This window comes from Sapajus apella, unplaced genomic scaffold (genome assembly GCF_009761245.1).
Source record: "Sapajus apella isolate SASKATOON/1434 unplaced genomic scaffold, GSC_monkey_1.0 scaffold58, whole genome shotgun sequence".
NCBI lineage: Eukaryota > Metazoa > Chordata > Mammalia > Primates > Cebidae > Sapajus > Sapajus apella.
In genome coordinates this window covers 905,167-920,166 of record NW_022436998.1, presented here as the reverse complement: position 1 = coordinate 920,166, position 15,000 = coordinate 905,167, and the positions used below count along the sequence as shown (strand labels likewise).

At 38.2% G+C, this 15,000-nt stretch overlaps 1 protein-coding gene across 1 annotated transcript in view; it reads right to left on the bottom strand.

Annotated features, from left to right (window-relative positions):
• Window positions 1-15,000, bottom strand: part of LOC116528425 (cytochrome P450 2C20) — a 30,227-nt gene that overhangs the window by 6,653 nt on the left and 8,574 nt on the right. Inside the window, exon 6 of the mRNA XM_032245653.1 lies at window positions 2,427-2,568. Within this exon, the coding sequence (XP_032101544.1) occupies window positions 2,427-2,568 (142 nt within the window). The remainder of the gene's footprint in view (window positions 1-2,426; window positions 2,569-15,000) is intronic.

Genomic DNA, 15,000 nt, shown 5'->3' with positions numbered 1-15,000 from the left:
AGAATCAAATAGTATATGTATTATCAAAATAATACATGAGGTATACTGTTAAATTGTAATGGTTTTATAAATATATTTGTGTTTGTGTTTTTTGCGCATTCATGTGTGTGTGTGTGGGGAAGTGCAATTGGCAATGGTACTCTCTTCACTCTTCCAGTTCCCAATTGTGGCCACTTTGAACATGCTAGCAGCTTCTTCTGAAATGTATATTCATATTTCTAAATAACCACTATCTCTTTATATTTTTTACTTAACAATTTTTAGACAATATTTAATGATTTTCTGGTATGGGAGATGAGAATTTCAATCTTCATCTCTATTCCATATATAGACACACACCCACAAAGTGATATGTATACATACATACACGCACACACACACACACACACACACACACACACACACACACACACACACAAAATGCTCCTACTTATCAGAATATATTTAGACCGCAATTCCAGGTTATATCACTATTCATTATTTACATCATTCTGACACACACACACACACACACCCATCTATTTATACATACACATTCTTCATTGGCTCTTTAGTTAAATCACAATTTTATATGCTTCAAGTTAGACTATTTGCACATGCTCAGGTACATGTTTGCAACTCCCAGTAATAATTTCCCAATTATATGGAAATCTCAGACTATCAATCACATCTCTTTGTTTCTTGACATCTCTTCTACATGTGTTATCCACCTGGTCTTTTCTGAAGTGGTTGTTTTCTGGGACTGGTGCCCAGCAGTCTCTCTGATACTCTCATTCTCTTACATGAGGTCTCCTGATTCCTGGCACCTGTGATTTCTACTGACTTGGTTTCAGAAATGAGATGGAGCACAACCTCCAGTATTGGAGAAAGTTAGTACAGAACATGAAATTTGTAGCAAGAATACAGGTCTATTTTTTTTTCTATTAATACACAAGATACTATGCTTGAGAATTCTGATGCTGTCTGAATGCTGATATTTTATACATGACCTAAAATATGTCTCTGAAAGATCTTCCCTTTACTTCTGGTGCTCCAAAATTCTATGACCCTGTGTCCTGTGGTGCATGTTTTAACTTCATTTACTCTGCTGAACACTTGTAACTTAACATGGCAAAATATGGGGGTCTTTTCTCTAGACTTGTTTCTTCTCTGGAGAATATCTTGCTGACTACTGAATGTCAGAAAGCAAGATGGAGAAAAATGCTGAGTCTTTGAATCTGTGGAGTACATCTTTCCCAAACCTTTTTTTCTGGCTTCGCAGCTCACTCTTTTCTGGCCCTGTAAATTATTCCCAAGTACAGGGCTTCTTAGCCTCAGTTTCTCTGGAGAGTGTGCCTCACTTTTCCAGTGGGAAAAAATCAGGTACCTGATAAAAGAAGCTATGGAGAAAACATGGGAGAGCCTCCCTTTTCAGCCCCATTCTCTACCTTCTTTGGCGCTTGATGTCCCCAAATAACCTTATAGGAATCATAGTGACACATATTAGCTTTTCCTCTTGATAAATCTTCCTCTGCTGACACTTAGGTTACAACTTCATCCTCTATGCTGTATCAATTGTCAATTCTCCATTGTCTCTCTGTATTTTAGAAATTTGACAAAGACTTATTGGCTGTTTTCTATTCTCCTCTCTTTTTACTTCAGCAGGCTAATTTTAATTTATAATTTAGTTATTGAAATTTCAGTGGGATCCTGACATGGGGGAAAAGGGATGCTATCTGCTGCAAAACAGGAAGTATTTAAAGGTAAATTCTAAGGAAATGTAGAATTTACTTTAAAGGTAAATTGTAAATTCTAAAGAAAAGTTGTATTGGAAAGATGCAATTATTAACCCCTCTTTCACAGCAGTTGTATGAAACACACTTCTAGAATAATAAAATTCCTTTAGGTACGGCCTCTGCTTAAATGAAAACACCTTTCTTAGGAGTCTGACTTTTAGATTACTTCCCAAACTGGAATTTATCTCAGGATGCCTCAAGACAATTCTAGAATTTCCACTTATGCTTCAATAAAGATTGTTTTTATCTCCCTACCCCAGCATTAGAGCACGGAATTTTCAAAATGAGAAAAGATATCTTCAAGAATGTATCTACTGTTCAAAGTGGACTTTCATAATAAAACCAACATTCAATACCAGGCCAAATTATGTTGGCTCTCCCTACCACAAATTACCTCTACTGAAATCCAGACACTTAATCAGGGCTTTATTTATTTTGCTGCTGCCATACTGTTTTTACTGATCTTGGTCATCCTCCTCCATTGTGCAAAGATGTCCTTTTTAATGATGTCATCAAATTTAGACAGATTACAGCTGATGACACAGAAATTTAAAGAATGAAGCTTTTCTAAGGGAAACAGAATGGAGGACACTGGCACCATCTTCTCAGCATTGTTCTGAAATTCACTTTGTTCATCATCTGTGGTCCTACCTGTGACCTCTGGGTGCTTCAGCAGGAGCAGGAGTCCATATCTCAGAGTGGTGCTTGTTGTCTCTGTTCCAGCAACAAATAGATCAGCTACAGTGCCAATCAAGTTTTCAATAGTGAATTCAGACTCTTGGTTGTCCTTTTCCTAGAAGTGATTTCATGCAACTATCTGAGAAATTATGTGCCAGCATATCTAATTACACTAAATTTTAAAAAGAACATACTATGTTATAAAGTTAGCCAGAAGAGAAACTGGGCAGTCCAGTATTAGAAAAAATAACTGTATGGTATGGCAGAAACTGCAGATCAGTTGACTCAAACTTTATTTCCTGATAGACTTACAAATTCCATTCGTGAAATCATTTGCTGCTTAGTTTAGTTACAAAGAATATTTATTTCCCCAGAAATATAAGCAGAAGCACACTGATGCCCTGTCTTAGTTCAATTTGTGTTATATAACAGAATACTGTAGACTTGGTAATTTATAAAGAAAATAAATTTGTTTCTGATGATTCTAAAGACTGGGAAGTCCAAGTGCATGGCACTGGCCTCTGGCAATTGCCTTCCTGCTATTTCATTGCATGGCAAAAAGTAGAAGGACAAGGAAGGGTAAGAGTGAGAGAACAAGAGCGAGCCACACTCACATTGATGACAAACTGTCAAGTACCACACAACTCTTGCAGTAACTATCTGAGTATACTGATAAGGGCAGAACACTGATGACCTAGTCATGGCTTGTTAAGCTGCACCTTCCAACACTGTTGCACTGGGAAATCGTTTTTAGTGCATTAACTCTAGGGGACACAATCAAACCAGAACATGAATCTTCTTTTATTTTCTTCTTATTACTTGAAACACAAATGTGAAGGAGGAGGTAAGATTGACATCATCTTGGGGCATGAGTATTTGGTCATAGTCATCAAGACTTCTATACTAAATATGGTGGAAAAAAGAAAAAAAGAAGGCACTTGACTCTATGATGCTTCAGGGCTACCATATTATTTCTAATCTAGCCCACCATAAGACTTCTTGTATTTGAGATATATAAACAAACTATTTGGTTAAGCTCTTGATATAGTTTGGATAATAAATACTTGTCTCCTCAAATCTTTAGTTGAAATTCAATCCCCAGTGTTGTATTTGGGACCTGGTGAGAGGTGATTGGATCATGGGGGTAAATTTCTCATGAATGTTTTTTCCTTTGATGCTATCCTGAAAATGAGTGAGTTCACACAAGATCTGATTGTTTAAAACTGTTTCTCCAACTTGCTTCTCCTCTTGCCATGTGATGTGCCTGTTGCTGCTTTGCCTTCTGCAATGAGCAAATGCTCCCTGAGGACTCTCCAGAAGCTGAGCAGATGCCAGCATCATGCTTGTACAGCCTGCAGAACTGTGAGCCAAGCAGACCTCATTTTCTTATAAATTATCTGGCCTCAGATATTTCTTTATAGCAATGCAAGAATAGCTGAACACATTCATTTTTATGAATTTTTCTTATTTTTAAGTGAAAACAATTTTAGTTTATAAATATAGGTAAATTAGGGCCATACTATGAAAAGTGTTACTCTCTTGAATCAAGAGTTTGCAATTCTCTTCTTTCATCAAAAATTTACAAAGACTCAGTATTGCCTACATATTCATTATGAAGCTGAAATTGTTTAAAACAAATATGTCAACAAAACCAAGAATAAAATGTAATGAAAGAGAATGAACTCACAAAGACAAGATAGGTCTAACAAAATTGCAATCCAGATGGGAGGCAACAGGCAACTTATTCTAGGGAAAAAGTTCAGGAATAAATAGGAATATACAAAGTGAAGAGAAATGTCAATTATTAATACAAAGACTTGAGGTATTAACTACCTATACTGAATGCAGAAGAGTAGGGGTAATGCAAATGCCAAGGCTAAGGGACTAATCAAATAAAGATCTCACAAATGGAAAGTGTGAGTACACATTTGATAAGTATTTGAATTAGCAATCAAGAACTCCTATGCTGAAAAAGTTCCAGCTCAGGATATCTTCACTAGCAAATTCTACAAAAACAGTTAAAAAGAGCTCAGATCCAAGAGAAAAGGAAAGGGACCTTATGTGAACAAGGTAATGTCCTCAAGAAGCCTCAAAACCACAGCTCACTACAGCACTTGTGCTCTTGAAGGCAAAGAAGCCCACCTTGACTCAGACCCTAGCAGTCTTCAAGATTGGGTAGGAAAGCAGAGAACACTCCTACCTCCCTTTTCCATAGATTACTAAGTCTCTCAGTGTTTGACCATTGCCAGCTTCTTACTTTATTTGTGTGTGTGTGTGTGTGTGTGTGTGTGTGTGTGTGTTTGTGAGTTGTAGATTCTTCCTATGAGTTGACCAATAAGCTCCATTACTCTCTCTTTCACACTGTATTTGGCCTATGATTATTCACCTGTAATATTGGCTCTTCATTTGAGGTTAATTGGCCATTGACTTCTTTGTCAGTCAACTGGAAATCTCTGATGCCTCAGGCTGTGGAAAGGCCTGAGAGATGTACGGTGGATTAGACTCTACTCTTTGGTACAAAGGAGGACAATGTTGAATGGGGCTTAACTGGGTCTGCTTATCCACTGGTCTCCCAACAGCAGGTGCAAGCACCATCACTGATGGGGGTGGCAAGGGAGTTACATAGACTCTGTAAGATTTCCTTGGTTATAAATAGCCTTAGTATGGTGGTTTTCTCAAATGCCTGCTGTACTAGCAATGTACTGGACTTGTGAACACACTCAAGACCTTCTGATTAGCTGGGATAATGTGGGTATGGTGTTAGCTGAGATAAGACAAAAGTTTTCTCCTTCACAAATGCTGTGTTATTTTGCCAGAAGATGTTGTAATAGGCTGTGCCCATTGGTTTCCAGCTAGGAGATGTTCCTTGCAGGAGAGAGCCACCTTCAGAGGTAGCTGTAGGATCCGTGCTTGGCTTATATTTCCCAGGGGAACATGTAGAAGAATGAAATATGATTTTCTACCTCACCATATACAACAATTCATTCAAGATAGACTAAAGACTTTTATGAGACTTGAAATCATAAAAATTCTAGACAAAACGCTAGAAAAAACTCTTCTGAGCTTTGGTATAGGCTAAGGATTTATAACTCAGTGTTTAAAAGCAATTTCAACAAAAAAAGTTGACAATGGGACCTAAGTAAACTAAAGAGCTTCTGCACAGTAAAAGAAATGACAAGCAGAGTAAACATACAACCTACAGAATGAGAGAAAATATTTTCAAAATATACCTTCAACAAAGGACTATTTTCTAGAATCTACAAGGAGCTCAAAACAGCAGGAAAAGAAACCCAAGTAATCTCATTAAAAAGTGGGCAAATAACATGAACAGAAATTTCTCAAAAGAAGGTATACAAATGTAGAGTGGAGCAGGATGGCAGAATAGAATGCTTCACTGATTATGCCTCCTGCAAGGACATCAATTTAACAGCTGTTTACACAAAATGTATCTTCATAAAACCAAAATCAGATGGGTACCTAGATTTAAATGTAAATCATTGAAAGAGGAACTGAAGAGGTAGAAAAAATAGTACTGAATTACTGACACCCTTTTTTCCCCTGGAAGCAGTGGCATGGTTCAGAGAACATTTCTTAATACTGAGGGAGGGAAAGCATAGCAATTTTAGAGCATAAAATCAGTGCTGTTCTGTTATGGCAGAAAGGAAAACCAGCCCAAATTCAGCTGATGCCCACTGATGCATTTAGACCAGCCCTGGCCAAAGGTGAATCTTTGATACCAGTAGTTGGAACTGAGTTTCTACAAGCCTCATCACTGTGGGCTATAGGACTCTGGGACTGTAAATAAACTTGAAAGGTAGTCTAGGCTACAAGGACTGTAACTTTTATGTGAATCCCAGTGCTGAATTGGGTGCAGAGACAGTAGACTGGGGATGGGGGTGTGCAACCTACTGAGACACTAGCTGGGGATGGGTAAGGGAATACTATAATCCCCCATCTCCTAATCCCAAACTGCCCAGCTTCCACTTTCAAAAGAGACTCCACTGCCTTTAGAAAGGAAAGGGAAGAGTGAGAAGGACTGCATTTTGTGGTCTGAGTGCCAGCTAGGCTGTGGTGGAGCAGAACACCAAATAGACTTCTAAGGTTTTTGATTAGTCTTGGGCTTCTCGGTAGTACCTCTGGACATGCCTGGGGACTGAAGGAACTTGCTGCACTGAAGGGAAGGACACAGGCCTGGCTGGATTCATCACCAGCTGATTGTAGAATCCCAGATCCTTGAAAACATGGCAGTAGCTAGGGAGTGGTTACAGCAGGCTTTGGACAAGATCAAGTGCTCTGCTGACTTTAAGCCTAACCCAGTGCAGTCACAGTGGTGGTGGATACATGGCTGCTTGTGTTACTTCATCCCGAGCTTTGGTTGGCTCAGAACAGAGAGAGAGAGACTTTGTTTATCTGGGAGAAACTAAGAGAAGAGAACAAGGGTTTCTGCCTGGTAATCTGGAGAATTCTCTTGGAGCTTGTCCAAGATTATCAAGGCAGTACATCTACAAGTCTTCAAGAACCACTGCATTATTGGTCTTGGAGTGCCCCTAAGGCAGATACAGCTTAGATTACAACACAACTCATTTCCCATTTATTAAAAAAAAAGTGCAATTCATGCCAGTGTAGTATTCTAAGGGCAAATCGAAAACAAGTTAAGTGCTTTTTAATATCTGGAAAGCCTACCAAGAAGGATGGGTACAAAAAAAATCCCAGACTTCAAACATGACAAAAATACCCAATTCTTGAATGTTCAGCCACAGATGAACATCGACAGGTATAAAGAAAATCCAGCTAAAAGAACACGTGCTAACCCAATGCAAAGAAACTAAGAACCTAAAAAAAAGGTTAGATGAGATGCTAACTAGAATAAACAGTTTAGAGAAGAATATAAACAACTTGATGGAGCTGAAAAACACGGCATGAGAACTTCAAGAAGCATACACAAGTTTCAATAGCTGAATCGACCAAACAGTAGAAAGGATATCAGACTGAAGGTCAACTCAATGAAATAAGAGTGAAAAGAAATGAACAAAGCCTTCAAGAAATATGGGATTATGTGAAAAGACGTAATCTACATTTGATAGGTGTACCGGAATGTGGCAGAGAGAATGAATCCAAGCTGGAAAACACTCTTCAGGATATTATGCAGGAGAACTTCCCCAACCTAGTGAGGTAGGACACTATTCAAGTCCAGGAAATACAGAGAACACCACAAAGATATTCCTCAAGAAGAGCAACCCCAAGGCACATAATCGTCAGATTCACCAGGGTTGAAATGAAAGAAAAAATGCTACGGGCAGCCAGAGAGAAAGCTGGGGTTACCCACAGAATCCATCAGATTCACAGCAGATCTCTTGGGAGAAACCCTACAAGCTAGAAGAGAGTGAAAGCCAATTTCAACATCCTTAAAGAAAAGAACTTTCAACCCAGAATTTCATATCCAGCCAAACTAAGCTTCATAAGTGGAGAAAGAAAATCCTTTATAGGCAAGCAATTGCTGAGAGATTTCATCACCACCAGGCCTGCCTTACAAGAGCTCCTGAAAGAAGCACTAAACAAGGAAAGAAACAACCAGTACCAGCCACTCCAAAAACATATCAAATGGTAAAGACCATCGACATAATGAAAAAATATCATCAACTAACCAGCAAAACATCCAGCTAGTATAAAAATGGCAGGGTCAAATTCACACATAACAATACTAAACTTAAATGTAAATAGGCTAAATGCCCCGTTCAAAAGACACATACTGGCAAATTGGATAAAAGGTCAAGACCCATTGGTGTGCTGTATTCAGGAAACCCATCTCACATGCAAGGACACACATAGGTTAAAAATAAAGGGATGGAGGAAGATCTATCGAGCAACTAGAGAGCAAAAAAAAAAAAAAAAAAAAAGCAGGAGTTGTTATCCTAGTCTCTGATAAAATGGACTTTAAACCAACAAAGATCAAAAGAGACAAAAAAGGGTATTACCTAATGGTAAAAGGATCGATGCATCAAGAAGAGCTAAGGATCCTAAATATATACACACCCAATACACGGGCACCCAGATACATAAAGAAAGTTCTTAAAGACCTACAAAGAGACTTAAGACTCCCACAAAATAATAGTGGGAGACTTTAACACTCCACTTTCAATATTAGACAGATCAACAAGACAGAAAATTAACAAGGATATCCAGGACTTGAACTCATATCTGGACCAAGCAAACCTAATAGACATTTACAGAACTCTCCACCCCAAATCCACAGAATTTACATTCTTCTCAGCACCACATCACACCTACTCTAAAATTGACCACATAATTGGGAGTAAATCACTCCTCAGCAAATGCAAAAGCATGGATATCATAACGAACAGTCTCTCAGACCACAGTGCAATCAAATTAGAACTCAGAATTAAGAAATTCACTCAGAACTGCACAGCTTCATGGAAACTGAATAACTGGCTCCTGAATGTCAACTGGATAAATAATAAAATGAAGGCAGAAATAAAGATGTTCTTCAAAACCAGTGAGAACGAAGACACAGTGTATCAGAATCTCTGGGACACATTTAAAGCAGTGTCTAGAGGGAAATTTATAGAAATAAATGCCCACTAGAGAAGTGAGGGAAGATCTAAAATCAACACGCTATAATCAAAATTGGAAGAGCTGGAGAAGCAAGATCAAAAAAACTCAAAACCTAGCAGAAGACAAGAAATAACTAAGATCAGAGCAGAACTGAAGGAGACAGAGACACAAAAAATTCCTCAAAAACTCAATAAATCCAGGAGCTGGGATTTTGAAAAGATCAATAAAATAGACGGACTACTAGCCAGATTGATAAAAAAGAAAAGGGAGAAGAATCAGATAGATGCAATAAAAAATGATAAAAGGGTTATTACCACTGATTTCACAGAAATAAAAATTACAATCAGAGACTACTACAGACAACTGTATGCACATGAACCAGTAAACCTGCAAGAAATGGATAAATTCCTGGACACTTGCACCCTGCAAGCATAAACCAGGAAGAAGTTGAAACCTTGAACAGACCAATAGCAAGGGCTGAAGTTGAGGCAGCAATTAAGAGCCTACCAAACAAAAAAAGTCCAGGTCCAGATGGGTTCACCGCTGAATTAAACCACATGTTCAAAGAGGTGCTGGTACAATTCCTTCTGAAACTATTCCAAACAATCCAAAAAGACAGAATCCTTCCCAAATCATTTTATGAGACCAACATCATCCTGACACCAAAACCCGGCAGAGACTCAACAAGAAAAGGAAACTTCAGGCCAATATCCATGAGGAACATAAATGCAAATATCTTCACTAAAATACTGGCAAACTGATTGCAATAGCATATCAAAAAGCTTATCCATCACAATCAAGTAGGCTTCATTCTGGGAATGCAAGGGTGTTTCAACATATGCAAGTCTATAAATGTAATCCACCAAATAAACAAAACCAAAGACAAAAACCACATGAGCATCTCCATTGATGCAGTGAAGGCCTTTGACAAAATTCCACAGTGCTTTACACTAAAAACTCTCAAACTAGGTATCAAAGTAATATATCTCAAAATAATAAAAGGTATTTATGACAAACCCACAGCCAATATCATCCTGAATGGGCAAAAACTGGAAGCATTTCCTTTGAAATCCGACCCTACACAAGGATGCCCTCTGTCACCACTCTTATTTGATATTGTATTGGAAATTCTAGCCAGAGCAATTAGGCAAGAAAAAAAAAGGTATTCAATTAGGAAAAGAGGAAGTCAAATTGTCTCTTTTTGCAGATGACATGATAGTATATTTAGAAGACCCTATCATCTCAGCACCAAATCTCCTGAAACTATTAAGCAACTTCAGCAAAGTCTCAACATAGAAAATCAATGTGCAGAAATCACAAGTATTTCTATACACCAATAATAGACTAACAGAGAGCCAAATCATGAGCAAACTCCCAGTCACAACTGCTATAAAGAGAATGAAATACCTGGGAATACAACCAACAAAGGACGTAAAGGACCTCTTCAAGGAGAACTACAAACCACTGCTCAAGGAAATATGAGAAAACAAAAACAAATGGTGAAACATTCCATCTCATGGTTAGGAAGAATCAATATCATGAAAATGGCCATGCTGCCCAAAGTAAATTCTAGATTCCACGCTATCCCCATCAAGCTACCAATGACCTTCATCACAGAACTGGAAAAAAACACCTTAAACTTCATATGGAACCAAAAGAGAACCTTCATAGCCAAGACAATCCTAAGCAAAAAGAACAAAGCTGGAGGCATCATGCTACCTGGTTTCAAACTATAGTACAAAGTTATAGTAATCAAAACAGCATGGTACTGGTACCAAAACACAGATACAGACCAATGCAACAGAACAGAGGCCTTGGAGGTAATGCCACACATCTACAACCATCTGATCTTTGACAAACCTGACAAAAACAAGCAATGGGAAAAAGATTCCCTGTTTAATAAATGGTGTTAGGAAAACTGGCAAGCCATGTGCAAAAAGCAGAAACTGGACCCCTTTCTGACACCTTACACTAAAATTAACTCCAGATGGATTAAAGACTTAAACATAAGACATAACACCATAAAAACCCTTGAAGAAAACCTAGGCAAAACCATTCAGGACATAGGCATATGAGAGGATTTCATGAATAAAACACCAAAAGCATTGGCAACAGAAGCCAAAAAAGACAAATGGGATCTAATTAAATCCAGAGCTTCTGCACAGAAAAAGAAACAATCATTAGAGAGAACTGGCAACCAACAGAACAGGAAAAAATGTTTGGAAGCTACCTATCTGACAAAGGGCTAATAACCAGAATCTACAAAAAACTAAAACAGATTTACAAGGAAAAAACAAACGCATCCCAAAGTGGGCAAAGGATATGAACAGACACTTTTCAAAAGAAGACATATATGAGGCCAAAAAAACGTATGAAAAAATGCTCATCATCACTGATGATTAGAGAAATGCAAATCAAAACCACATTGAGATACCACCTCACACCAGTGAGAATGGCAATCATTAAAAAATCTGAAGACAACAGATGCTGGAGAGAATTTGGAGAAATAGGAACACTTTTACACTGTTGGTGGGAGTGTAAACTAGTTCAACCATTGTGGAAGACTGTGTGGTGCTTCCTGCAGAACTTAGAAATAGAAATTACATTTGACCCAGCAATTCCATTACTGGGTATATACCCAAAGGATTATAAATCATTCTATTATGAGGACACATGCACACATATGTTCATAGTGGCACTATTTACAATAGGAAAGACCTGGAACCAACCCAAATGCCCATCAATTATAGACTGGACAAGGAAAATGTGGCACATATACAACATATTCCAGATTCATCCATGTCGCTACAAAGGACAAGAACTCATCATAAGAAATGATGAGTTCTTGTCCTTTGTAGGGACATGGATGAATCTGGAAACCATCATTCTCAGCAAACTGACACAAGAACACAAAATCAAACACAGCATATTTTCACTTATAGGCAGATGTTGAACAATGAGAACATATGGACAAAGGGAGCGGAGCATCACACACTGGGTTCTGTTGAGGGGGGGCAAGGGAGGGACTGCAGGGGAGGTGGGGAGGTCAGGGAGGGGTAACATGGGGAGAAATGCCATATGTAGGTGATGGGGGGATGGAGGCAGCAAACCACATTGCCATGTGTGTACCTATGCAACAATCCTGCATGATCTGCACGTGTACCCAAGAACCTAAAGTACAATAAAAAAAAATACCGCAGTGTCTAGAGGGAAATTAATAGCAATAAATGCCCACATGAGAAGTGAGGAAAGTTCTAAACTCGACACTCTACATCAAAATTGAAAGAGGTGGAGAAACAAGATGAAAAAAGCTCAAAAGCTAGCAGAAGACAAGAAATAACTAAGATCGGAGCAGAACTGAAGGAGATAGAGACACAAAAAAATCCTCAAAAAATCAATAAATCCAGGAACTGGTTTTCTGACAATATCAACAAAATAGACAGACCACTAGCTAGATTAACAAAAAAGAAAAGGGAGAAGAATCAAATAGATGCAATAAAAAGCGATAAAGGGGATATCACCACAGATTCCACAGAAATACAAACTACCATCAGAGATTACTACAAACAACTCTATGTACATAAACCAGTAAACCTGGAAGAAATGGATAGATTCCTGGATACTTGCACCCTCCCAAGCCTAAACCCAGAAGATGAAACCCTGAATAGACCAATAACAAGGGCTGAAGTTGAGGCAGCAATTAATAGCCTACCCCCCAAAAAACGCCCAGGTGCAGATGGGTTCACAGCCTAATTCTACCAGATGTACAAACAGGAGCTGGTACAACTCCTTCTGAAATTATTCCAAACAATCCAAAAAGAGGGAATCCTTCCCAAATCATTTTATAAGACCAACATCATCCCGATACCAAAACCCAGCAGAGATGCAACAAAATAAAAAACTTCAGGCCAATATCCATGTGAACATCAATGCAAAAATCTTCAATAAAATACTGGAAAACTGATTGCAACACCACATCAAAGAGCTTATCCACCACGATCAAGTAGGCTTCATCCCAGAGATGCAAGGCTGGTTCAACATATGAAAGTTGATAAACTTAATCCACCACATAAACAGAACCAAAGACAAAAACCACATGATTATCTCAATAGATGCAGAGAGGGCCTTCAACAAAATTCAACAGCACTTTATGCTATAAACTCTTAATAAACTACATATCAATGGAATGTATCTCAAAATCATAAAAGTTATTTACGACAAATCCACAGCCAATATCATACCAAATGGACAAAAGCTGGAAGTATTCCCTTTGAACTCTGGTCCTAGACAAGGATGCCGTCTCTCACCACTTCTATTCAATATAGCATTGGAAATTCTAGCCAGAGCAATCAGGCAAGAAGAAGAAATAAAAGGTATTCAATTAGGTAAGGAGGAAGTCAAATTGTCTCTATTTGTAGATGGCATGATTGTATATTTAGAAGATCCCATTGTCTCAGCAGAAACTCTCCTTAAACTAATAAGCAACTTCAGCAAAGTCTCAGGATAAAAAAATTAGTGTGCAGAAATCACAAGCATTTCTATACACCAATTACAGACAAACAGAGAGCCAAATCAAGAGGGAACTCCCATTCACAATTGCTACGAAGAGAATAAAATACCTAGAAATACAACTAACAAAGGATGTAAAGGACCTTTTCAAGGAGATATAGAAACCACTGCTCAAGGAAATAAGAGAAAACACAGATGGAAAAACATTCCATGTCATGGTTAGGAAGAATCAATACTGTGAAAATGGTCATACTGCCCAAGTAATTTATAGATTCAATGCTATCCTCATTAACCTACCTATGGTCCTCTTCACAGAATTGTAAAAAGCCACTCTAAATAACCAAAAGAGAGCCCGCATAGCCAAGACAATCATAAGCAAAAGGAACAAAGCTGGAGGCATCATGCTACCTGACTTCGAATTATACTACAAGCCTACAGTAATCAAAAGAGTATGGTACTGGTGCCAAAACAGAGATATAGATCAATGGAACAGAACAGAGGCCTCAGAGGCAACACCACACATCTACAACCATCTGATCTTTGACAAACCTCGCCAAAACGAGCAATGGGGAAAGGAATCCCTGTTTAATAAATGGTGTTGGGAAAACTGTCTAGCCATGTGCAGAAAGCTGAAACTGGACCCCTTCCTGACACCTTATACTAAAATTAACTCCAGAAGGATTAAAGGTTTAAACATAAGATCTAACACCATAAAAACCCTACAAGAAAATCTAGGCAAAACTATTCAGGACATAGGCATAGGCAAGGACTTCATGACTAAAACACCAAAAGCATTGGCAACAAAAGCCAAAATACACAAATGGGACCTAATTAAACTCCAGAGCTTCTGCACAGCAAAAGAAACATCATTAAAGTGAACTAGCAACCAATAGAATGGGAAAACATTTTTGCAGCCTACCCATCTGACAAAGGGCTAATATCCAGAATCTAAAAATAACTAAAGCAGATTTACAAGAAAAAACCAAACAAACCCATTCAAAAGTGGGCAAAGGACATGAACGGACACTTTTCAAAAGAAACATATATGAGGCCAACAAATATATGAAAAAATGTTCATCATCACTGGCCATCAGAGAAATGCAAATCAAAACCATATTGAGATACTACCTCAAGCCAGTTAGACTGGTGATCATCAAAACATCTGGAGACAATAGATGCTGGAGTGGATGTGGAGAAATAGGAACACTTTTACACTGCGGTGGGAATGTAAATTAGTTCAACCATTGTGGAAGACAGTGTGGCAATTCCTCAAGGACCTAGAAATAGAAATTCCATTTGACCCAGCAATCCCATTACTGGGTATATATCCAAAGGATTATAAATTGTTCTATTATAAAGACCCATGCACATGTATTTTCATTGTGGCACTGTTTACAATAGAAAAGACCTGGAACCAACCCAAATGCCCATCAACGATAGACTGTACAAGGATAATGTGGTACAT